Source organism: Branchiostoma belcheri, unplaced genomic scaffold, assembly GCF_001625305.1.
Source record: "Branchiostoma belcheri isolate BF01 breed outbred unplaced genomic scaffold, Haploidv18h27 scaffold141, whole genome shotgun sequence".
Classification (NCBI taxonomy): Eukaryota; Metazoa; Chordata; class Leptocardii; order Amphioxiformes; family Branchiostomatidae; genus Branchiostoma; species Branchiostoma belcheri.
This window is the reverse complement of record NW_017802836.1, coordinates 487,212-512,871: the sequence shown is the minus strand read 5'-3', so window position 1 is coordinate 512,871 and position 25,660 is coordinate 487,212. Positions and strand designations below refer to the sequence as shown.

General features: G+C 42.8%; 1 protein-coding gene across 1 annotated transcript; it reads right to left on the bottom strand.

Annotated features, from left to right (window-relative positions):
• Positions 1-8,123: 8,123 nt before the first annotated feature.
• Positions 8,124-18,920, bottom strand: LOC109464809 (bone morphogenetic protein receptor type-2-like). The gene is made up of 13 exons (XM_019761882.1): positions 18,700-18,920; positions 18,067-18,249; positions 16,862-16,975; positions 16,321-16,419; positions 15,772-15,927; positions 15,251-15,433; positions 14,584-14,744; positions 14,047-14,194; positions 13,396-13,532; positions 12,648-12,773; positions 12,004-12,257; positions 10,897-11,054; positions 8,124-9,568 (listed from the first exon to the last, which is right to left on the bottom strand). The coding sequence occupies exons 1-13, from the start codon at positions 18,782-18,784 to the stop codon at positions 8,124-8,126; spliced, it is 3,249 nt and encodes a 1,082-aa protein (XP_019617441.1). The 5' UTR covers positions 18,785-18,920.
• Between the last annotated feature and the right edge of the window lie 6,740 nt (positions 18,921-25,660).

The window sequence follows — 25,660 nt, the reverse complement described above, 5'->3', positions numbered from 1 at the left end:
TTTATTATCCATCTGTTGCACTGCAAAAAAAAATACATTCCTTACACACACACACCTGAAAGTCGTATAGTTCCGTTTCTTCCTTTGTGAATACGAACATTTACGCATGTTTTAAGACGGGTTTAAGGTTGGATTTCGTACAGAGTTGGTTTCTTCTAGCCTCCAGATTGGTACATATGTATGTTGCCGTTGCACAGACTTCACTGCGAAAATCTGCAGCACAAAGGAATGGACTGGAGATACCTGTGTCCGAAATACATGCCGCAATTGCTAATCTCTAAGCAGATCATACGGTGGCAAGGCAGTATCCATTGGCCAGGGTACGTAGTGTCCATTAGGTGGCTAATGAATCTGGCCAATGGATACTGCCTTGCCACCGTATGATCTGCTTGGAGATTAGCAACTTCTACTTCTTTACTTCCGTGAGGAACATGCGTCGCAAACTACTTATAGAACTTTATCAAATCAGCAGGAAAAAAGGTCTATGCCATGGTCAACACTACGTCAACTGCGAACATGTTTGGGAAACTTCAGGCTAAAATGATACTTCCTGTTTAGCCCCTTCAACGAAAGGTGCCTTCTCGAGACGGAAATGATCAAATGTGGTACCAATGAGAAGCAAACACATAAGGTGTATGGTGAGCAAGCAAAAACTAGCCTCTACCAGGCTTCAGAAGCGGCTCATAAGAGCGGCAAACTGTACACCTTTAGCGGACCAACTCCCCTGGCATGTTATCTGTCTATTTCGCCAATTTCTACTCTTTCCAGCCGCTTCTGAAGCCTGGTAGAGGCTAACTAAGCTAAAACAACTACTAGTAACTATACTTCGTAAGCCAGGTAGAGCCACTATAGAGAGCAGTCCCACGCGGTCCGATGTAGTTACGTCATACACACAGAACAACTAGCAGGGTCAGCAGAGGCCAGACCACCGCGGGCGCCGATTGTGTTCCCGTGGCTGTGGGGAGGGCTCGCTTTGTTGCTTGCAACCAAACGACGTGTTTTCCGACGGATGATGTTGTCAGCGAGCTAGGTGGGAGGCGGGGAGAGTAGGGAAGGGGTCAAGTTCGATCCGAACCTGATCTGGCTCTGGGTAACACCCCTTTGGTTGGGGTAAAGCGCCCAGGTAGTGGTACTGCAGTTACTGCTTGTTCCACAGGTTTTGGGATATCGCCTCAGCCCTGAACTAGCCTAGTCTCTACCAGACTAACCACGCTGGCTATATATAGGAGAATATTTGCCAGGGGAGTTTGGCCGCCTTGTAGGTTTGACTGGCCGCGGAGGGAAAGACTGTAGTCTCCTCCCCGCGGCCGGACTCCCTTGGCCAATTTTACTCTCTTTTTTGCCGTATTCTACAATCCGTATTCCCGTAGGAAGGCCTGGTGGAGGCTAGAACTAGCCAGTTCTGATTCAGGTTTGTTGTGATACATGGTAACATCCTTTCGGTTGAGTGATACTATAGTTATTGCCGGTTCCTCATGTGTTGGGAGACCTTCACCCAGAAATTAGCCGGTTGAACGTAGACATCGATCATCCGATACAGTTGCCGTACAGGTGGGAGAGTGAAGATGACCTAGCGTACGTGTAGCAAGGGGCTACTAGTACGTATTGCGTTTGGACAGGTAACGTTACATACTAGTATACAAGCGTGTAGCAAGGAACTACATGGCAACAGGTTGGAGGAAGCAGGTTCTACCAGGCTGTTCAGAAACGGCAAACGTACTTCAGCGGACCAACTTCCCCGGCATGTTATCTGTGATTTCTATTCTTCCCAGCCTCTTCTGAAGCCTGGTAGAGGCTAGCACTAAGAGCTACAGTGTGGCAACGTTATATAGTAGGTATACTCAAACTACTTTGAAAATGTAGTTACAATGATAGCTACTTTTGAAGAGAGTAATCATTAGTGTCCTTTTCAAGTTTAATTGTGACAGGGAAAAGGTACGAAAATAAATTATTTCTGAATGCACTGTGGTCAAAGTTGGGCTCCAAAGTTTCCACCTTTTTAGAACCCGAACTATGTTCGATCATGTTCGAACTGGGTAATTCGAACCGAACCCCTGTTCCATTATATATATTTGGGGTCACCTGCGGTCATTTACAATAAACCCGCCTATTCTGTTTCAATGCACCCCAATTTGGGACCAATTCTACGCTAAATATAGTTTCGTTAAGGTCAGCGCTTTTTCTGAGTGTTAGAGATATCCTATGACGACAGAAGATCTGACCATTGCAGTTTTTGGCAACGCCACTGGGACTATTTCTCATAGTATGACAATCCCATCTGAAAATATTTCAAATGCTCCAATTCTGGCCCAATGCATGGCACGACTGGGAAAAATTTATCTATAGCAACAAATTGACCTCCAGGAAGATTTGCAGTGTATAATGATATCTAATGGCGTCGGTAATGTATCCAAAGAATTTAGTACGGTTCTGGTCTCCCAAGAGTATGCACAATTTCCTGCCGTGTTACTGTGTGTATAAAAACGGTGAAACGTCTTCTACCTTATCCAGAATTGTGCCTTATCCAGAGCCATGCTCAGGCACGGTTCTGGATAGTCTCCGCGAATCTAACAACGTAGATTTGCCCCGGGCATGGTTCTGGATACGCGTGTACCATCCAGAACCGTTCTTGAGCAAGGTTCTGGATAAAGCACGGTTCTGAACACGCGTGGACTTTCCAGAATCGTACCTAAGCATGGTTCTGGATAAAGCACGATTCTGGATATAATAGTCTTGAGTAAGGTCATGTTTTGGACCGGTGTACAGTGACAGATCATTGCGTCAATCGGCATACTTCGCATATCTCCACGACCCATATTACATGTCCTCCCGTTAACTCGTACTTCGGCAAGTGACCTCTTCCCCAACAAGTCTATAGCTGGGGCGGGAACGTGCCTTGCTTTCCCATAGATCAAGTACGAGACAGAGTACTGTACAGTATGTTTACCACTTGTGAGGTAAGCCTCTCGTTGTATCGCCAAAAATAAACGGACACGCTCTTTCAAAATTCCGTCCAACTACGAAGGGGGTTAGATACCCACTTCAGTATAATGTGCGGATTCGGTTAAGTGGTGTCGAATGTTACCTTTGTTATGAAACTAAACAGGCCAAAAAATGGGCACATTCCATTACGGTGCCGTGCCGTGGACCTTTTTGCTGGGCCCTTGTGTCGTGGATCATTCTGTAATTCCGCATCATTTTGTTGTGTCCAGAACCGCGCTTTATCCAGAACCATGCTCAGACCACACGGTTCTGGATAGTCCACGCGTATCCAGAACCGTGCTTTATATCCAGAGCCATGCTCAGGTACGGTTCTGGATAGCCCACGTGTATCCAGAACCTTGCTTTATCCAGAACCACACACACAAAAAAACACATTAATGTACCTGTATGCTGTTTTCTTACTCTATCGCAATAGTTTTAGACACCTGAATTACAGAATCGTAGTCGGATTTTATTAAGCCCACTAGCCCCTTGCTGAGAATTATGAAGTCAGAATTATTATTATGAGAAATATATTCTCACGAGATCTGATATTGACATTAACTGCCCTTTCTTAGCCTGAACCTTTCGTCGTCATTTCATACATGAAGCGTTTGAAATAGCCCCAAAACAAGCTACGCGAGCAGACCCTTTACTTAGTTTTTTTGCTAGACAGATCTAGCCAACGATGCGAAATAAGCAACCGTTTTCCGGCAAAGACAACGCATTTTTGCCTCACAGATATCAGTATGCTATATATGAAATAGTAGTGATTTAACTTCTTACTATTACACTTAGGATGACGTTATCAATTTATCCACACATGTATTTAGATTTGTTAGATCTTCAGTTGTAGAAGACCATACAAAAGTCCCTGTACTTTTTGTTGCGTTAATAAAGAATCTCATACTTAAAAAAGGGCCAGTAAATTGACTTTTTAAAAAAATCCAGTTTTCACGCTTTGGCTGCCTTAATTCTGTCCGCTCTCTCTTGTTTCTATGTAGAACATCCTTGCTGGAACAATGTCCATTTCTTTGCTTATTTTGTATGTAGGTTCTATGTCCCTTTCTTTGCTTATTTCGTACGTAGGTTCTAGGTAGAACCTCCTTGGTCCCAGGGACCGTGTGGGTTTGTTTGGCCATGCCTTGACCCCTATGTGCTACGTTTTTCAACCGAGACTCAGTGCCACAATGCCCCGCGTTCGGTTGATTGACAGCTGTCATTGTTCCGCGGAATCACGGATTAGAAGCCTCGTACAATGGAGAACAATTAGAGGTGGAGACAAAAATTACCCTTCAAACAGGAAGCCTTGTTGGTCATTGAAAACCGTGTGCCTTATTAAGTAATGGTAATTAGGGACTGAGTGTGCCTTTTCTCCACGAATAGAGCCCTTTTGAATCGGTGCTGTCAATCATGTTCAGTTTGACATGGCAATTCTTGTCGAAAAGATTTCATTGAATTGGGGACAACAACACGAGTTTTTTCTTCCGTGCGTGGCCTACAATAGAGGCGTGGTTGTTAATGTAGTAATGGCTTTTCAGGGTGGGTAGGGAGGTGTGGCGTCGGGCCACTCATATGCCAAGCGTGCCTCCGTCAGGCTAGTACACAAACAGGCGTGTTGGTATTTTGAGTGGGCTTCTGCTTGCCTGAGTGTGTATTTGGCGTCCTAATGGGGGCCTATGCATTACTTACTATACGGTGTTTCCTTGTGAGTGATTTGGTTTGCCCAATTTATCACTCACTCGTGCGTTAGTTAGCGCAGTACGTTAGGCCATGTTGATTTCATTATATGGATGACATCCGCGCGCGCGGCCGGTCCAAAAATAAAGTTTTCGACCATACTGTAAATCGTAAAAAAAAACAACTGCAAAATTAGCAAATATATGCCGAAGATTTATGCAAAAAAAATATTTGAGAACAATACTAATGTCTTAGAATTGTACAATCAATTGAAGAAAGTGTTAAGAAATGAAAATAAAGATTCTATTATTCACCATACCATACTCTGTGTTTAGTCATTTGTTCAACCTTCATGACCACGCGGATTATGATGAAGGCAACTTTTTTTTGGCCGAACTTTTTTTTATTCGCACGCTCGCATCAGCTTTGAGGTTCCCAAGTGATGTCATCCATATAATCAAATCAACATGGCCTGACCAGTAACCCGCATGCCCTTTTCCACGTAGAGCGTAATCGGCCGTTTTAATTCCACGTAGAGCGTAGACGGACCACTCTTATTGAACATAGAGCGTAATTGGCGCATGTTTTTTGTAGAGCGTAATTCGCTGTTTTATTTCACGTAATGCGTTGTGGCTACCCGGAATTGACCGTAAAGCGTAATCGGGAGGGTTCCTGTGTGTAAGACGTAGTCGACTCTCAAAAGCGTTTGTCGGGACCCCCTATGCAGGCCCTTCCAGATCTCTCTTCCTCTAATTTATTTTCAGTTGGCTGCTTTGGTGTTGTAGTTAACAATACCGCCTATAAATTACAACTTAGCATGTTTACCCGCGTAAGTTGGAGAGACCTTAGCCCGTGTAAAAAAATTGCGTATCGGCGCCAAAAAACATAGAAGTTTGCGAAAGGATAGCTGCATTTTGGGCGGAAACCGCCAGAGGGCTCAACTTAAGACCTACAGTTTCAGAGTGGGAAATTGTACTCCTTAAGTTTAAGACTTTAAGCGGACCAATTCACCTGGCATGTTATCTGTCTATTTAGCCAACTTCTACTCTTTCCAGCCGCCTCTGAAGCCTAGTAGAGGCTACTTCTGTAGGGACTATTATAAAGACAGCCCAGAAAGAAAAAGTCTGGCTACAACATTAGAAGCACAGATGTATCTTATAATTAGTCAAACATACACTAGTAGTAGTCACAATCTACCGTGAAAAACTGCTTCAGTACAATTCTGTCAATTTCCTAAATACTCTAATACATCAAGCCACATTATTGTGGTAAGCAAAAAAACATTTGCCAGTACGTATATATACGTACTACAGATTTGCACCTTTGCTTGCTAGCTTCTTGGCTAGAAATTGTTACACTGACACTATATGCACCATACATATAGGATAATAAGTGTTCATTTCACTACAATTCTAGTATCCACCAGAATAACTGCATTTTCAAAAACAGTAAAATTTAGCCACATAGGGAGAATAATTGGCCAGGGGAGTTAAGCTAAGGTGGAGTTGAAATTAGTAACATTTGCAAAGTAAATGCATAATGTTTACCTTCACATATGGTCTGTTTCTTACTCAAACACATTCATATATATGGTGACAGGAGTCTAAATCCCTCCTGCTATAAAATTACAACATGATGTAACCCAACACTTGTTACCATGGTGACAGACGTCTGGTTCAGGTCATTGACCTTATTGGTTTGGAGAAGAAGAGGAAGAGAGCAAAAACAATATGTTTTCATTCGATGAACATAATGAAACTTTAAGAGTGGACCCATTCCCCTGGCCAGTCAGACTCTATTTTTGCCAAATTCTACCATCCCAACCCCCTAATATGAAGGCCTGGTGGAGGCTATAGCTACTACATTTCCACAACTAACTCTTCTAACTTGAAAAATGCACAACTTGCCTCTGGAATATACAGCATGTTAAACATAATAATCTTCATTTGATGCAACAACGAACAAACATTAAATGTTTTTTTACACTTAGTGCACAGACAATATATGATAATGTATGATAACATACATACTTAAAAAATCTTTTTGCAGATTAATATCAATATTGAAAGGCAGTTCCTACATATAGGAAGGCAGGTTTATCAATATCATAGTCTAGTGTGTTAGACTCAACTCCAGTAAGGCCTAGGAAGAAATGTTGTGTGACTGTCTAAGTTGACTGTCAAAATCAGAAAACACAACTTCTGTTCCTAGGTCTCACCAAAATGCTATCAGAATAAAGTAAGCTCTTTTATATTATAAGCATATGCTCATCCTAATATTGTATAATCATAGAACTTATATTGCACTTAAATAGCATAAATCTATAGTATATAATATATACATGAATGTTAGAATCTTGAGGCTTCAGCCAACTAGCAACCATTGCGAATATCATTACTGCATATCAAAACAATATAATAAAAATATAATATATGTGCCTATAACAATGTACAAAATAAGACGATTGTACTACACTGTGGTACACATAGAAATCTGTTACTGCTGCATTGCAAGCTGGCTGGATCAACATTTTGACTCTTCCTAATTTAGTCATGCTGGGTTACTTTGTGCACAAGTACCAATCTAGGAACATGGGGTAAAAGATGACAAAATTTTCAAAAGTTCTATCTAAGCAACAATGAAATGAAAGCATCCTCATGTACTCAGTATACTAACATGCACACCACACATACACAAATATGCTGAAGACACACACATCATACAAACACAAACACAGCAGACATACATGTGTACAATGTACACACACACACACACGCACACACACTCACTCACCCACCCACACACACACACACGCACTCCAAACACACGCATGCAAACATTCCACACACAAAGTATATAATCATTTATACAATGTACAGTAACACATACACCCCCTCAATCCTCAATGTGTATACACATCCATACAATGCACATACACTTGCACATACACACTGAATACATACACTACCTGCATTCAATTGCCAATATATACAGACCTCATACACAGGAGAAAAGTTACGCAAACGCTGACCTAACATAGCAATACTGTACCTAACCATCCTATTCCTTCACAACTGTTACTTACATAACTACTGTACTCAGGGCTCCAAATACTACCTGCATATTTAGGTACAATTGGAGCTGTGTCGGTATTACGGTACCTGTGAGACAATGCTGTACAATACGTAGCCTTTCAACCCTAGCCTCCATTTGCTAATGTTATTGAATGATTACATGCATAAGGAAGAAAAACAGTAGTAATTCTTAGATACACAGTACTGCATCACATGATTATCCTGGACAGCATAGCTACTAACTCACTGTAACATTGTTTCTCACTATACCTTAAAATCTACTTTCACCAAAGAGTTTGATCCACATCAAGAATTCAGCTATGCACATAAGCAATTCTTAACTGTACAGGATTGATTATGAATGCAATTATGCATTAATTAATACCATTACACACAGGATACCACAAATGCTTGCTGTGTTTCGTTGTCGACCATGCGGCTTCCATTGTCCAGTATTTCTAACTGGTGTCCTCTGCCTGACAGACCATTGAACATTCTGTCGTTCTCTTGCGAGCCGTAGGTCTCTCCGTTTCTTGTATAGAGCTCACGTTTCGCTGGCAACGTCGTACCATTGCTAAGCCTCTGCTCTCCTGTGCTTGTACCATTCCCAGTTTTCTTATTTTCATTTAGTACACTTACGATGGTTTTCCCGCTCACATAGTTGACCTTACAGGCAGACTTGTTTGCCCTTTTCTCTTTTGGAGGAGTGAAAACAGAAAAACTCATCAGGCCTTTCTTGGGAAGGGAGTACGGCGTCTTCGGCCGTTTCTTGATCTTCGCGCTCGGATCTTTCCCTCCTTCTCTTCCTTCTTCCAGTGCCACCTGGTCCATGCCAGACATTTCGCTGACGGCGCGCGGCGGTGGCTGCTCCTTCTGGCCTTGTTGGAAGCAGCTCAGGTCGAGCGATGTTGGTCTCTGAGGCCGACGTGACGTCGGGCACTTGCCAGCGTCAGTTTCGTCTGGCAAAACCAGACTGTTCGCCCGCTGCATTGCACCACCTTTGGTGGGTTTGGATTTCGCAGTTGTCTCTGCTGAATGGGGTGGTGCTTGGCTTTTGGGTTGTGTGGTAGAGTCAGTTGGAACTGTTTGGTTTGGAGCTACACTACTGCGGCTCTCTCTGCTAGCGCTGCTTTCTGTGTCGACTCTGTGCGCTGGCTTTGGTGGCCTGTCTCGGTTGTGAGTGCGTGGCGGACTCATTTTGATCTTTGACGGTTGGTGGCCGTTGGATTCAAGCTTTGCTATCCCCATTTCGATTTGTTCCGCCTGTGCTTTCTTGCATCTACTATTAGATGCTGCATCATGGGAGGAATGGCTACTCTGGCTGACTGCAGGGGCTGCTCTACCTCTCGCATGGTTGCTCTCGACGGGAGCTTTGACCAGCGTTTCTGGCCTAGCTGTTACGGTGTTGATTGACAGCGTTGTGGGACGCTGCGGGACGTTTTCGTGCTTCGCAAGCGGCCCTTGCTTGTTGGGATGTAGATGCTGAGTGTTCATCTCCGCTTCTGCGAGCATATGCTTCACTAGCAAATCCTCTTCATGAGTCAACCTGTCTACACTCATGTTAGGGGGTGCCTTACATGTCATATGGTCCACCGACCCCGATAGACTCTCGTCGCTAGTGTGGATGTTCACATTGTAGTTTCTGCTATGGCGAGCGCGCTCGTTTCTCTCGTACTTGTCCATGGAGCGTTTTTTAGGCAGTTCGTTCAAGTTTTTGCGGCAGGGTTGGGTGTTGGGTGCCTTTGGGTCGGTTGTATGCTTCTCCAGAGTTTCTGACATTTCTATCAGGGTGGTCGTGTTTGCAGTGCCAGAGATGAGATCAGGATAGTTTCCTAATCCAGAAGAGTACATATGTGTTAGTGTGGGTGTTAGTGACACTCCTGTTCTTTTGCAACTTATTACCATACTCAAGGTTGCGTCTGTGTGGTGTAGTGGATAGAACACCCAACTGTCAAGCAAGGGGACCCAGGTTCAATCCCCAGGGTTGGACCCAGACATGTCCAGATTTGCACCCAGACGTTGTGCCCTTGGAAAAGGCACTTAACACATATTTCCCTCCTCAGTTAGAGGGTTCCTGGGCCCTACTAGGGTTTGGGTTGGCGTTAGGAAGGGCATCCAGCCGTAAAAATCTTGCTTCAACAAAAAGACTTGTACTTCGTGCAAGCCCTAACCCCCGGTTCGTGGAAAAATGACGTTAAAACGGTAAAAAAAAAAGGTCCCTTTGCATCTTCTGTCACAGTATTTTTTCCAGGTGGTCAACCCTTTTGCAGGCACCGACATTTTTTTTGGAGGGGTGGAGGAGAAGAGCTGGGTTGGAAACTTAAGTTACTTTACTTACTATAGTGAAGTTTCCAAGTTTGTGCTTCAGACAGGAAGTAGGATTCAGACTTACATAACATTAACAGACCACCTTGTTTTGTGTTGGTATTTTGTACATTGTAGGGAGTAGCGTTCATACTAGCCCAACAGTTCATCTTGGGTTGTGTTGGTGTTTCTGACATTGTACGGAAGTGTAATTCATACTTACCTAAGAGATTTCCAGGGGCAGTGTTGGTGTGTAGGACATTATAGGAAGTAGAGTCCATACTTACCTAACAGATTGTCTTGTTTTGTGTTGCTATTTAATTCAGTGTGGGGAAGTACATGTACACTGAGTTCATACTTACTTAAGAGATCTTCAGGGGCAGTGTTGGTGTGTTCTGACAGTGTAGTAGTTGTAGTAGAGGGGGTGAGAGAGTTGGTGGACTCCATCTCTAAATTATTATAGTAGATATTTTGTTTGTATTTTAGATATTGTATGGAAGTATAGTCTATACTTACCAAATAGATCCTCAGGAGCAGTGTTGGTGTGTTCAGACAGTGTAGTAGTTGTAGTAGAGAGGGTGAGAGAGTTTGTAGTAGAGAGGGTGAGAGAGTTTGTAGTTTCCATCTCTAATTAAAGTAGATGTTTTCTGTTTGTATTTCAGACTTTGTATGGAAGTACATGTATAGTCCATATATATTACCTAAGAGATCCTCAGGGGCAGTGTTGGTGTGTTCAGACAGTGTTGTAGTGGTGGTGGAGGGGGTGAGAGAGTTGGTGGACTCCATCTCTAAATTATTATAGTAGATATTTTGTTTATGTATTTCAGACATTGTAAGGAAGTATATCTATACTTACCTAATAGATCTTCAGCAGCAGTGTTGGTGTGTTCAGACAGTGTTGTAGTAGTAGTAGAGGGGGTGAGAGAGTTCGTTGACTCCATCTCTAACAGAAGACTGGGGTTGGTGGACAGACTAGTGCTCACTGTGCTGGGAGATGCTATCCTCTGGTACCGGCTGCAGAACAACAGCAAATTCAACATGAAGATATCAATTCTCATGAATGCGTAGTCCCAACAAGGTTTCAGAAGAAATTATAGATTTTAAACTTTTAGTATATATATATTGTTGTTTTGTATTTGTTATGTATAATCCGTGACCCCCCCTCACCCTTCTAGAAAAACTGTACAAGAAATCGAGAATAAAGTATTCACTCACTCACTCTCACTCACTCACTCACTCACTCACTCACTCACTCACTCACTCACTCACTCACTCACTCACTCACTCACTCACTCACTCACTCACTCACTCACTCACTCACTCACTCACTCACTCACTCACTCACTCACTATGTAGGTATAGTTTGTGTTGTGTCATCTTTCCTCCTGAAAGTAGTGTGGTATAGCCTGGTGGACAACAACAGCTGTTGATAGACAATACCACACCACATACAGCACGGGGGTGTCAAATTACTATTAATAATATTTGAACACCTGAAAATACAGACACAAAAAACAACCCACATCATCTGGACCCCAATATCAACTTAATCATACACCAAAAATCAAAGAAATCTATCAAACCAATTAAGTTACAGCTGCGAACACATAAACATGAACAAAAACAATACCTTCCCACAGAAAGATATCTCCTTCCCCGGAGGTAGTTATATAATTACCTGATAGGATAGAGGAGTTTTCTTTTACACAAGAAAAATTTCTCACCTAAGTGCTGACATTTCGGTGTCTAACAGACACCTTCTTCAGAGCTCAGACTGGAGTTCTGTTTCTCGCTGCTACTAGTATACGTAGCCGATGTCAGAAGTTCTGAAGAAGGTGTCTGATAGACACCGAAATGTCAGCACTTATGTGAGAAATTTTGCTTGTGTAAAAGAAAACTCCTGTGTCCTATAATGTTACTTTACCAACCTGATGAAACTATTTTCGGGTATATAATTCCTTACCTGCTGCTCATGAAGGGAGGATCGCTACACGAGCTTGCCGACGTTTCCTGCCGCCCACGGTAAGTATTAACATGAACGTTTGTGTCCTTTACGTCCATCATCTCTGTACGCGAGGTACTGCCATCTGACGTGTCCAGCAGGTAGCCCATCCTGTGTAAGGGTTCGGTGGAGGAGTTCTCGTTGTAGAGGCTGCTCCAGCGGAACTGTGGGGCGCTCGAGCCTCCAGTAGACGTGCGGTTCAGTGTGGGGCTGACCTGGGGAAGGAGAATGTGTGTCAGATGTAACATCATGTGGAGGAAAACAGGCATCACATTACCGATACACAAAAGTTAGCTGACTTTTGTTAGATGAAAGGTTTCTGCTTTCAGTACTGTGAACATACAGGTATGTTGATGGCATTCCTGCACGGCCCATGTCAAACATTCCAGACCTTGAATGAGTGACTTTCTTTAGATATTTGTTGGTCTGCAATATTATTAGTAAAACAAAAAGACTCAAATTTTAGAAAAAAATTACATGACTACTTCAGTTTTTGCCCTGTTCTCTTGACTTATCCATCTGTCCATCCATACTATTATGACATTTTACGGAAACCACATTCTTCTGGTTACAGACTGCTCACTGGGAGTAAATGTCTGATTTACCGTTGAGTTTCGAGACCACATGGACATGAGTTCTGCCATGCGCTCCTCCACACACAGAGCTGTGAGCCGGGCCTCGGCATCCTGGTCCCAACAGTCCTCGATGGTCTCCTTTAACGACTTCACAGCCTGCAAAGGATGGATTTATAATTAGGGAAGTCAAAATCATACTTCCATGACTGTGTCAACTATCTACAAACACAAGTACAAGCCCAGGGCTCCAGACTAAGTTTTTTTACTTAGGAGCAGGGTGTTCCCAATTCAAAAAATGTGGGCGCACCACCAAAAATCTAGATGCACCAGAAAAGTGCAGAGTAGAAGGAGCTCCCATGAAAAATTTCTATGTGCACAACCTTATTTTTGGGGAGCATACACTCCTAAAATGAGAGCCAGGCATGTACAGGAACAAGTATGTCAATCATCACTTACAGGTACTATCTACATGTACATGTACATACCAAAAGTAACCACAACCCATCAAACTCTACAAGAGATATTAATGACACTTCCCTGTTGACTAAAGAGTAATAAGTCCAGGAAATGCTTGTACCTGAGGTGTTGTCAAATAGTATTAAACTCTTAGACTGACAAATGGAATGTAAAAGGGAGAGATTGTATTTGCTAGGCAATGATAGAACCGGATTGGCTAGAACTGCTAAGGTAAGATACTTGCATCTGAGGTATTGTCAAATAGTATCAAACCCTTGACACTGACTGATGATTGCCTGACTTGAACTTGACCTAAACTGACCTGGCTGTTCTCCCTCCATGCGTCAGACAGCAGGGGCCGTCTCTTCTCCCGGGACACGATGACCTGCAGCTCCTCAAACGTGGGGTGCTGGCCCAGCTCGGCCTGGAACGGCTGCATGTAGTCTGGAACTGGCTGGCCTGGGGAGACAGAGGAGAAGCTTGTATATATGTATGCAGGGCTGGAAATACTACCTGCATGTTCAGCTTAGTGCAAGAAAAATTGGAGCCTGGAATGACTGCATGCAGTCTGGCACCGGCTGGCCTGGGGAGATAGAGGAGGGGTTTTCCAGGATGTATAAATAGGGTTCAAAATGCCACCTGCACATGAAGGTTAGTGCACGTATAATTGGAGCTGTGCAGGTAAAATCGGTGTCTGATGTCTAACAAACCCTGATATGTCAGGGTCCCAATAGGAGTATCTGTCAATAGAAACTCTGATTGGTATCCCTTCCAATTGTACTGTAAATGTCATGTAATATCTACACTGACTATACTGCAACCATTTTTGGAAAAGGGGGCATGCTCTAACTTGAGATGCTTTTTCAGGTGCTTAAACTCACCATCCTCCATTGCTAGTTGCCACAAAATTGTTAAGGTGTGTACTATGCAATAGAAATGTAACAATACTTTGTAAGTTGTATGAATCACCTACCCATGTACAGATCCTGACACCTGGTGGCTATCTCCCACAGAATCAGTCCTACTGCGTACATGTCCACCTGCTTCAGGGCTGACTCAAAATCTCGCAGGTTTACTGCTCCCTCCAGCACCTCCGGGGCCATGTAGCGAACTGTACCCACCTGGATATAAAAACACAGGAAAGCATTGCATCACTCTGTGTTTACATTGTACATGTACATGTAGGAGGGAACATTGAGATATTGAATAAGTCAGTGTTATGGCTCTGTGTTTGTGTGTGTGTGTACTCAATGTATATATGTGAATGTATGTGTCTGTACATGTATGTGTGTGTGTGTCTGTGCATGAGTTTGTGTTTGCGTGTGCATGTGCATGTGTCTGTGTGTGTACTTGTGTGTATGTGCGTGTGTGGTTGGTTGTTGTAATTGTGTATGAATATAGGGGGAATATTTTGTCACACACACAATGACTCTAAGGCTAATGAGGCTGCTACTGATTTCAAATAAAACATGTATTAGTCATGTCTCCTTAAACTGGTCACACCCCTCACCTCAGTGATGTGTGCTGTGTCCTCCTGCCCAGGGTTACAGATCCTGTTGCCAGTCAGTCTCATGGCAAACCCCAGGTCTGACAGGGCACAGGAGCCGTCTGCCTTCACCAGGATGTTACGACTGGTCAAGTCACGGTGGGCAACTGCTGGTTTACTCTCACCTGGAGAAACAAATAATCAATTGATCAATCAATTAATCAACCAATCAGCCAACCAACCAATCAATCAATCAATCAATCAATTATACATGTACTGGCTCATCAAGACCTACACACCTATCAAATTTCATGACACTCTATCCAAAGCTTTTTGGGTTACAGTACTAAACCACATAATGTTACATACAAAGTACACACATACAAATGCTACGAGAAAACTTAACCTTTTTGGACATATTCATGCAGCTTGAATCAAAAACAGGGGGACATGCAACTGTGCATGTCAGCAGAACATACTGTATCTGCACCAAACCCGTAAAGTATTGCGTCATATTCGTGTATCAAAAGAATGTGTTGGAAAAGTGGAAAACATATTGTGAAACGAGCAAAATTCTGATGCAGCGTTGACCAAACATCCAACAAAAACCATGAAAAATCTTCAGTTTCAAGCAGGCCCAGTTTGTTCTGCTGACACGCTCTGCCACTGTAGCATACTGACAACCACGTACCTCCTTTGACAAAGTCAGAGTGCAGGTGAGCCAGTCCCCTGGCCAGGGAGTGACCTAACCGACACATGCCTGTCCAGTTCACCATGTAGGTCTTCAGGTAGTGGTACAGGGAACCATGGTGGGCGTAGTCCATCACTAGTAAGTACTCCACTGTACCCTCCATACCAATTCTCTCCTCAGCACCTGGTTCATACAAGATGTACAAAATGTTACAGTTTCTAAAACCAGCTTGGTAAAGAGCTAGAAATAGTCATGCCTTCAAGTACCAGAGTTATCAACCACGGATTGAGGTGTTCAAAAACCCATTCTTTCCTAGAAATATCACAGAGTGCAACTCGCTGTCACCAAGTACTGTTTACAGTAAGATGTGCAAAAATCAGGTGTAACAGGTCGTTTGGTGTAACATAGCCAGCTACCACCACACTGTGCATGCATGCCTGCAAATAAAGTTGGTGTGTTTTTTAATACAACTTCTGGCAAAATCTATCATATTGTTAGACTAACCAGTGGCAAGTGCCTACCTATAAACCTGATGACATTCTCATGTTCCATGTGTGGTGTTGTGTAGATGTCTCTCTCATTCAGGAAGTTTTGCTTATGGCAGGGGTTGAACACTTTTACCGCCACTTCTTTCTCATTCAGGGAACCTTTCCAGACACATCCATATCGACCACGATCTGTAGGGAAGCACAGAAACAAACATATTTGACTTGTGATGACTACATTATTATATTATGTAAAATCTAATGCCAGTCATAGGAGTACAAGTTTGCCTTTATACACAGCCAGAATGATGAAAAGAAAGTGCCACCTGGCATGTGTCTCCTGAACTGCAGCAATGTGCAGGCTCACAACAAACTGTCTACTGGGTTTACAAAATATTAGAAATGAAGGATTATGTGGACTTCGTTTGCTAGATTGACCACCTATAAAGTACAACAGAATTAATGGCAATGGTTATGAAAAGTGTTCAGTTAGATCCATTCTTCTCAAAGTCTGAATGGTGCAGCTAAAATATGTCTGGTGCCAGTAATTTTCAATGTTACCTGAAAAGTGTCTAAGATCCTTACCCAGAACTTGTAGCAGTTTTAGATTGTCCATGTCCAGACTAGGAGTAATGGAGATATCGTCTGTCAGGTGCATGGTGTGGTGGACCTCACTCTGGGACCCTGAATGGAGCAGTACAATAAATTGTTAGAAAATGCTTGACAAATGTTACACTATAACTTCTGCAAAACTTAGACATTTTAAACGGTATAATGAAAACATACACCTTTTGGATGCTACTGAACATGATATACATTTGTACATGTGTAATAACCAATCTAAAATCATACTTGAATACTGCCACCAGGTAATAATCTTTCATTTGTATGTAATGACAAAATAATGAAGCATTTGAAAGTCTGAGTAATAATGCAAAGGTCGTATCATGACCTTTGTATTATTATGACTTGTTATCTTCATCTAAACAGTAAACAAATGATAATGGATAGAAACAAAACTCACCTCTTTCTGTCTGTATAAAGGAACAATTAAAATCCATTTTCTTTGCTGCTACATGAATATACATATGCATGCGCATGGTTCAAGCTAGAAGGTCTGACTTACCATGCCAGACTCTGATGAGGAAGTAGACAGCTGAGATAATGATGGCTGTAGAACACACCACAGTCATCACAATGATGGTGGTCTCCTCCTTGTAGGTACTGTGATGGGCGTATGCTGCGGAGAGGAACAAAAATGACACTTCAAGTCAATAAAATAAGCTTCTACTACAACAGTTTAGTGTAATTTCTCATCAGAAATAATGAAAATGTCCAGACACCCTTTAGGACTCGAAGTCCCACCTGCGAATGTAGGTAAAATTGGAGCTGTGTGGGTATTTCTGATGTCTAACGGGGGGTGTCCTAATTCCGACCTACCCCTAATTCCGTACTAGTTTGAAAAATCCTTGTCGCCGCGCTATGCATGGGAGCACGTGCCTATAAATAACCACAAGAATGGACAAAGTTTCTGTGTTGATATCGGTATTCTCACAAAGTTTGTTCCAGTTCGCACGCTCCGATAACAGACGATTGAAAAATCTGTATAAATTCGACGCTTGCTCGGGGGTTGACGAGCGTGTTAAAAAACGCAGCTTTGATTTTGAAACAGCCGCTTTGGAGCAAGTAGCGTAATGGTACAAAGAAGACTTGTTTGGGACAGAAAAATAGTTATAGATTGTTTTAGTCATAATTTGTGTATTTTAGATACCTAACTCTCTCCTCAGATTGGCCTTTGTTAGATACTAGGTCGGAATTAGGGCACCCCTTTTGCGATAGAACGTTCCACCGGCAGAATGACGAAAAACCTGCCGTAAGTTTCGCGAACCATTACGCTTGGGTGCAAGGCGCCACACTAAAGTGAAATACACAGCTATTTAGCTTTAATCGTTGTTATCTTTATCTGTAAATATTATAGCTCGTATTAGGCGGGTTTTTGGTGAGACAAACCATTACCAAAGGTATGTGCGTTTGCATGGAACATAGGTCGGAATTAGGACCCCTCCCATTACTGTACCTTCACCTAAAACCTGCACTGCACAGCTATGGAGAATAAAAGAAATGGTTTCTGGACAATTTTTAGCATGGTCAATGCGTCCCAAATTGAGTGGTGCAGGTAAAATTTGTCTGGTGATTTTCAGTGTTACTTGTAACAGTGCATGTGTGCAGAAAAACATATTTTTAGCCCTGACATCAATAATTTCCCAATTTATGCTTCAGTAAAACTACAATGTAAAGGACAACAAATTACAGTTACAGCGATGTTCTCACCTGGAGTGGGGTAAGGTGGTGCGCTGGTAACAGGAGCAACGTACAGGTCTGTCACATTCCCGTTACACATGTTCCCCTTACAGCAGCAGAACTTGGTTTTGTTCATGGATGGCGGGGAGGGGCCACGGGTGAAGCACTCAGGCTCTCCACAGGCATGCTCCTTACCGGGGTGGTTCCAACAACCTGAAACATATACCAAGTCTTACATGCTATTTCAGCATTTCATGAACATTCAGTGTTACAAATCCTTTGAAAATCATGCATGAAATCAAGTGCACTAAAATGTCTACTGAAAAATCCTAAGCCTCGTTCTTCATTGTATTTAACTGAGGATATTTGAACAATGCCATTTTCACAAGTTCTTTATTCACATTCACACACAACCACTTGTTTATCAAGAGCCCATGTTTCGTAGATGACTGTCTGTCATCTTCATCGGGGCAACTACAACTGGTTTGCAGTGCACTGAAGCTAGGTGTTACTGCTTCACAGTACAATGTGAACAAGTCATTATAGTCCTAATGAAGATGACAGATAGTTATCAAAACGTCAACTCTTCAAAATGGTTGTGAATAAACAACTTTCATATTCCATCATTCACCAACCTGATGAAATTATTTACAATCTCAGTACCTTGTTTGAGTATCTTGATCTGGTCTCCCCCCATAGGAGCCTCCCAGAGTGCGAAACAGATGTCCTTGTCCTGGGAACACTTCATGGTCTTGTTGTCAGCCAGGACCTCGTCTTGTGGGATGGGTTCTCCATAGTCATCCACATCATCCTCATATGTGTAGTCATGGGCCCGCTGGTCTGGGTCGTAGTACGCACAGTATGTGGCTGTCACTGTGGAGACTGCTGCAAAAAAACATGTACAACGCGGTTAGGGTGAAATGCGTTCAAATCATTCTATGGAAGCCATGGAAGCCCGGGCCAATACCGGAAAGTACTGCCCGGTCCAAAACACCGTTATCGAAGATTATCACCGCCAGGGTATGAAATAAAAAAGCTTATTACTAGGTCTAAGACGGAATCATCCACATCATCTTCATATGTGTAGTCATGGGCGCGCTGGTCTGGGTCATAGTACGCACAGTATGTGGCTGTCGCTGTGGAGACTGCTGTAAAAATAACATGTACACGAGGCCACACCAAATTAATTTTATGGATGACAACCACGCGCGCATTGATTTTCGCCTGTTCTCAAAACAAACAAAAAAGATCACGTCTTCGGAGGTTCTAGGCCTGGGTAGTCAGTCCATGGTGGTCAGCGACAATACGGAGCTGGTGGTAACTCTGGAGGATGGCACCTAGATCACCGAAGCTCATCGATGGCAAGAACTCAGTACGCACAGTGCCGATTTATAAATTCCACAGAAAAGCCATCATGTGCCGGCTTGTCGTATACGTCGCTATGCACTGCCACAAATTCACAATACCAGCTTTGTATTCCTGTGGTTAAGCAGCATTTTTATTCTTGGCCGGAATTTTTTTATTCGCTTTGTGGCCTGTTCCACATGACCAAATAACCTATAGAAACGGCACTCCTTTGCGCACTACAATTATCTAAGCGTAACACCTTAACACACCTTACATATCATACATACTTAGGGTCTTATCTGATACGTTTTTCACAATAAACAACAGAAAGTCACGCGTCCGTATTGGAGGGATCTTCGCTTGCGAGAATTTGCATGTGTAGGCCAGTAATTGACGTAACCAAAAACGCAATCACATCAATATATCTTACTCTTATGCCCTTATGTGTTGCTAGGTCCCCCCATTCAGAGCCTCAAGCCATATTGACAGGGTTAGAAGGTTACCAGGGTTTGTGGGTAAAACTCAAAACAACCAACAAACCAAGGATAAGTTCTGTTGCATTCTGCATGTTACTAGCCCTTCTAAATCTTACAGTAGTATAATGGCAATTTGCCAGGTCCCCCCATGCAGACCCTCATGCCACATTGACAGGGTTTAGAAGGTCAGTAGGTAACATATTAAATGACAAACCAAGGATCAGGATTAAATCTAGCTGCATTTCAGCTGAGCAAATATCCACCTCGATTTATTATTGGGATTATCATATTATTGTACTCGCGTAAATCTTACCTTTGTGTGTTGCCAGGCCCCCCATTAATTAGGTTAACCTACATCCAGATACCCAGGTCCCCCATGCAGACCCTCATTCTATATAAGAAGGTTAGTAGGTGATATATGATACAACAAACCATGGAATTGACGAATTCTGTCTACATTTCTTCAAGAAAAACATTAAATTCATGTTTAAAGGACAGAAATATAATCGTAACCTACATCCAGATACCCAGGTCCCACACGCAGACCCTCATGCTACACTTACAGGGTATTAGATAATATAACAACAAAACAGGGAATATAACAACAAACCGTCTACATTTCTTTCAAGAAAAACATTAAAATTATGTATAAAGGACAGAAATAATCGTAACCTACATCCAGATACCCAGGTCCCACATGCAGACCCTCATGCTATATTGACAGGGTTAGAAGGTTTAATAGTAGGTAATATAACAACAAAGCAGGGACCAATTCTGTCTACAAATTTCTTCAGAAAAACATTAACATTATGTATAAAGGACAGAAATAAAATCGTAACCTACATCCAGATATCCAGGTCCCCCATGCAGACCCTCATGCTACATAATTTGACATGTACAGAGTTATAAGGTTAGTACTGGTGATACATGAAACAACAAACCATGGAATTGACGAATTTCTTTCAAGCAAAAACATTAACATCATGTATAAAGGACAGAAATAAAATCGTAACCTACATCTAGATATCCACGTCCCCCATGCAGACCCTCATGCTATATAATTTGACATGTACAGAGTTGTAAGGTTAGTAGGTGATACATGAAACAACAAACCATGGAATTGACGAATTTCTTTCAAGCAAAAACATCAACCTTATGTATAAAGGACAGAAATAATCATAACCTACATTCAGATATTCAGGTCCCACATGCAGGCCCTCATGCTACATAATTTGACAGGGTTAGAAGGTTTAATAGTAGGTAATATAACAACAAAACAGGGATCAATTCTCTCTACATTTCTTCAAGAAAAACATTAACATTATGTATAAAGGACAGAAATAAAATCGTAACCTACATCCAGATACCCAGGTCCCACATGCAGACCCTCATGTACATTGACAGAAGGTTTATATAACAAACCAGGGATCCATTCTGTCTACATTTCTTCAAGAAAAACATTAACATCATGCATAAAGTAGAGAAATAAAATCGTAACCTACATCCAGCAATCCAGGCGATCGCTATGAACAGCGCAGCGGCCCAGACGATAGGGGAGGGCCCAGCAGACATGTTTGGTTGTACCGCCCCTAACAGCAGCCTCCAAAATCTAACGTCAGTCACTGGGAATCACTGTAGTATGACGTCCATCTGTCAAAATATCATCACAAAAATTCGTCAACATTCTCTCGTTTAAAAATACTACTAGCTGGAGTATAATTCCGCACACCGAGCGTACAGTATTTGTGTTAAAATTGAAAGGTAAACATTATAATGGCATTGAACGAACGGCCCCTTTTTACACAAAACCCAGACGCAAACCCAGACAGAGGTTGGCCCCTTGTCCGATACGTTGCAAATTACGTGCCTTCTACAGCCGTTCTGGTGGAATTCTGATTGGCATAATGTGAAAATTCTATTCTAGGAGCTTGCAAAGAGTGAATGTTCAGGAAATGAAGGTTAAGGGGTTGATACGTACGGTATAGACATGGTTTAAACGGCAGTAGACGAGAGCCAACCCTTCCGCAGAGCCTCCACATCAGTGCGTCTGCGTAATGACGTCATCTCATAGTCCCGAATCACGGCCGCAGCCGTGCGATTTAAAATAGCCTCTATCAGGCTTCGTGAAGCGGCTACATTTAGATCTTAAGTAAAGAGATGAGAAATTGGCCAATTCCAAATAGACAGATTATGTACCAGGAGGGTTGTTCCGCGCTATTTTAATAGCGCGGAACAACAGAACAAAAGAGAACAGGGCGGTAAACTCGTCAATTCATAGCGAGGACCAATTTAATTCTCCTGGCCTAAAAAAAAAAGGATGTTTTGGCCAGCTTCTTCTCTTTACATCCGCTTCCCGAAGCCTGGTTAAAAACTATAGAGGCTAGCTTCGGACTCATGGATTTATATGTCTGATATAGCTTCCAATGGCAAAGAAAATTCGTATTCATCATGCAACTAGCTAGTATTGTAAGCTCCACCTGTTCTTCAACAACATAGGGCAACGTTTTGGGATTTTCTTATGGACTGAAGTTATACACTACCAGTACTTCTCCCACCTTGCTTACGTTTCTATGCCTATCAGACATCTTCCTCAGAGCTTCTGACTGGAGTACTGCTTCTGGCCGCTATATGTAGCCGATATAGGTGGCGCTTAAGCAAGGTACATGTAAATAGCCGGCAAATCCCAATATCACATGTTCTACAATCAGTCTAGCAACCTGATGAATTATCTTCCGTAATTGAGTACATTTAGTGGCTATTTGTCCAACTTCTATTCTTTCCAGCCGTCTCTGAAGCCTGGTGGAGGCTAGGGTGAGTGTGTCTGGACAGATTTAGAAGGTTGGACTCATGGAATTTTGTATATTCCATGGATGACGCGTCCTCCATTACTCACACATCGATCGCTGTAAGAAACAATTGATCGGAGAATTATTCAAACCGTTATGCGATTGCCCTATTGTGTATCCGGAATCGAGCTTATATAATTCCTCAGCGTTTCCTAGAACGATCATGAGGTATATTGTAGAGGGAATTCATTCCTCAAGCTACGTATACCGACATCTCAAGGAACCGTCCTGGGGCCATTGCTCTTTCTCTTGTATATAAATGACCTACCAGATCAGCTTGACTCAAATGTGAGGTTATTTGCCGATGACTGTCTATTGTATGTAGAGCTTTCTACACAGACCGACTCACAACTTCTCCAAAAAGACCTGAACACCCTGGAAGAATGGCAAAGCAAATGGCTCATGCAGTTTAATCCCGAAAAATGCTACATTATGCACATAACAAACAAACGAACACCACATGCAACTAGCTACCAGTTTTGTGGTCAGGCTTTAGCAACCACAAAAATCCATCCGTATCTGGGCGTCACGCTGACAAGCGGACTGAAGTGGGGTGCACATGTTAATAATATCACAACTAAGGCGAAACAGACATTGGGAGTGATTAAACGTAATCTGTGGGCATGTCCAACGAGAGTAAAATCACTTGCATACACGTCACTTGTAAGACCGAACCTAGAATACGCTGCGACAGTATGGGATCCATATACAAAGAAAGACAAAGACAAATTGGAAAGGGTACAGAATCAAGCTGCAAGATTCTGTATGAACAACTATGTAAGAGGTGCTAGTGTCACGGAAATGAAAAGAAACCTACAGTGGACCTCACTTGAAGACAGAAGAAAGATGTCTAGACTATGCATGATGTACAAAATGACTAATAAACTGGTGGATGTCCCAACTACTAAGTACCTAATACCAGCCCAGAAGAGAACAAGAAATAGCCACGCATTCAAGTACCAGAGTTATCAACCAAGGATTGAGGTGTTCAAGAATTCATTCTTTCCTAGAGCTATCGCAGAGTGGAACTCACTGTCACCAAGTACAGTAGGGGCACTGTCAATAGATAGCTTTAAACAATGTCTAGAGCTAGAAGTTCAAGGGTTAGGTGTAACAAGTCGATCGGTGTAATATAGCCAGCTGCCGCCGCGCCGCGTGCCTGCGAAGCTGGTGTGTTACGCCGAAAGGCGGTTATACCGGCTATACAGATACAGATACAGATACAGATCTCGCATGCGCAGTCGTCCCTCAGTAAGACTAGTCTCCGCCAGACTCCTTTGCAGGCTTAATAAATAGTAGAAATCGGTTAAGGGGGACATCATTGGCCAGAGGAGTTGGCCCTCTATGGCCGACCAACTCCTCTGGCCAATGATGTCGCCCTTAGCCGCTTTCTTCTATTTATTCAGCCTGCAAAGGAGTCTGGTGGAGACTACAGTAAGACATCTGGAGCCGGCCGCCGCTTTTACTCAGCCTGTCATGTATTAAAAAGATGACTGCGTGTGCGAGATGTCGGTTAGCTTGAGGAATGAATCCACTCTACAATACTAGAACGATTATGAGATTTGCTCTAGCCTCCACCAGGACTTTCTACGAGGGCACAGATCGTAGAATTCGGCAAAAAGGGAAGAATAATTGGCAGGGAGAGGCAGTCCGCTGGAAGGTTGATTTCCCGCCTAACTACGTTGGCAAACGAACACTATGTTGGCCAAAATCGTCTGGCCAATTATTCTCCTTTTTGTCAAAATTTTACTAATTTTTGAGCCCACTTTTTCCTGTCTGGTGGAGACTACTGTAGCTAGATTTTTCGAGTCACGATAACTCGAGAAAGCTTCATTTTTTGGTGGATTGTCTTGATATTTTGTATGTGGATACCGAATAGGTCTTGATGAGACCTGGAAATTATTAGATTCACGAGGCCCCCATAACATCCTGATATGGTACTGCAGCAGAACGTCTGGCCGTTTAACTTTCTTTCGGTGAATCTTAAGCTTACTAGGCAATTTTAATGTTTATTTTGCCTACCAACATTGTACCATATTTCTTCCTTACCTTCTTATCAAATGCACTCAATCATCCTTCTGGCAGGTTGTCAGACACTGTGCTTGTGCCTCCGAGTTATAGATTTATGTGTAATGTACTAATGACCCAATGTGACTCAAAATGTGGGGCATGTGATCCCAATCATGGGTTACGTGACCCGGAGGTGGCGTAATGAAGGCAGTGTGACTTGTACGATCTCCTCCCACATTTAACTTTAATAATCTCCATGCAGATTTCGTCGGGGGCATGACACTATTAAATTGGCCACCAGCATCCATTGATCTACGGTGACCAGTGATTACTGGCGGCCAATTTGAAAGTGTCATGGCCCGTCCCGAAATGACGATGGCGAATGGATATCGGTGGACAATTTGACAGTGTTATGCCCGGACGAAATCAGCGCTTGGAGATCAAACTTTGAAATCTAACTCTTGTATCATATGGTGGCCCACGATGCTCGGTTGACATTTGACAGATGCTTGTGGGAAAGATCTAGATCTGGCCTCTACTACCAGGCTTCAGAAGCGGCTGGAAAGAATACAATTTGGCCAGAAAGACAAATAACGTGCCAGGGAAGTTGGTCCGCTAAAGGATCAGGAGCGGCGAATCATAATCCTTTAGCTTTACCGGAACAACTCCCCTGGCATGTTATCTGTCTCTTTGACCAATGTCTCCTCTTTCCAGCCGCTTCTGAAGCCTGGTAGTAGAGGCCAGATCTAGGTCTTGCCCACAAACATCTGTCAACACCATCGTGAGCCACCATATGATACAAGAGTTTGTTTAGATTTAATCTCCAAGCGCTAACACTGTCAACTTGTCCAAGATCGGCTTGAGGAAACTTGAAACTGTCAGCCAACTTTTTTCTTCCTCGATACGCGCAAGCTATCAACTTGGCATCGCCACTTTCTCATTCTC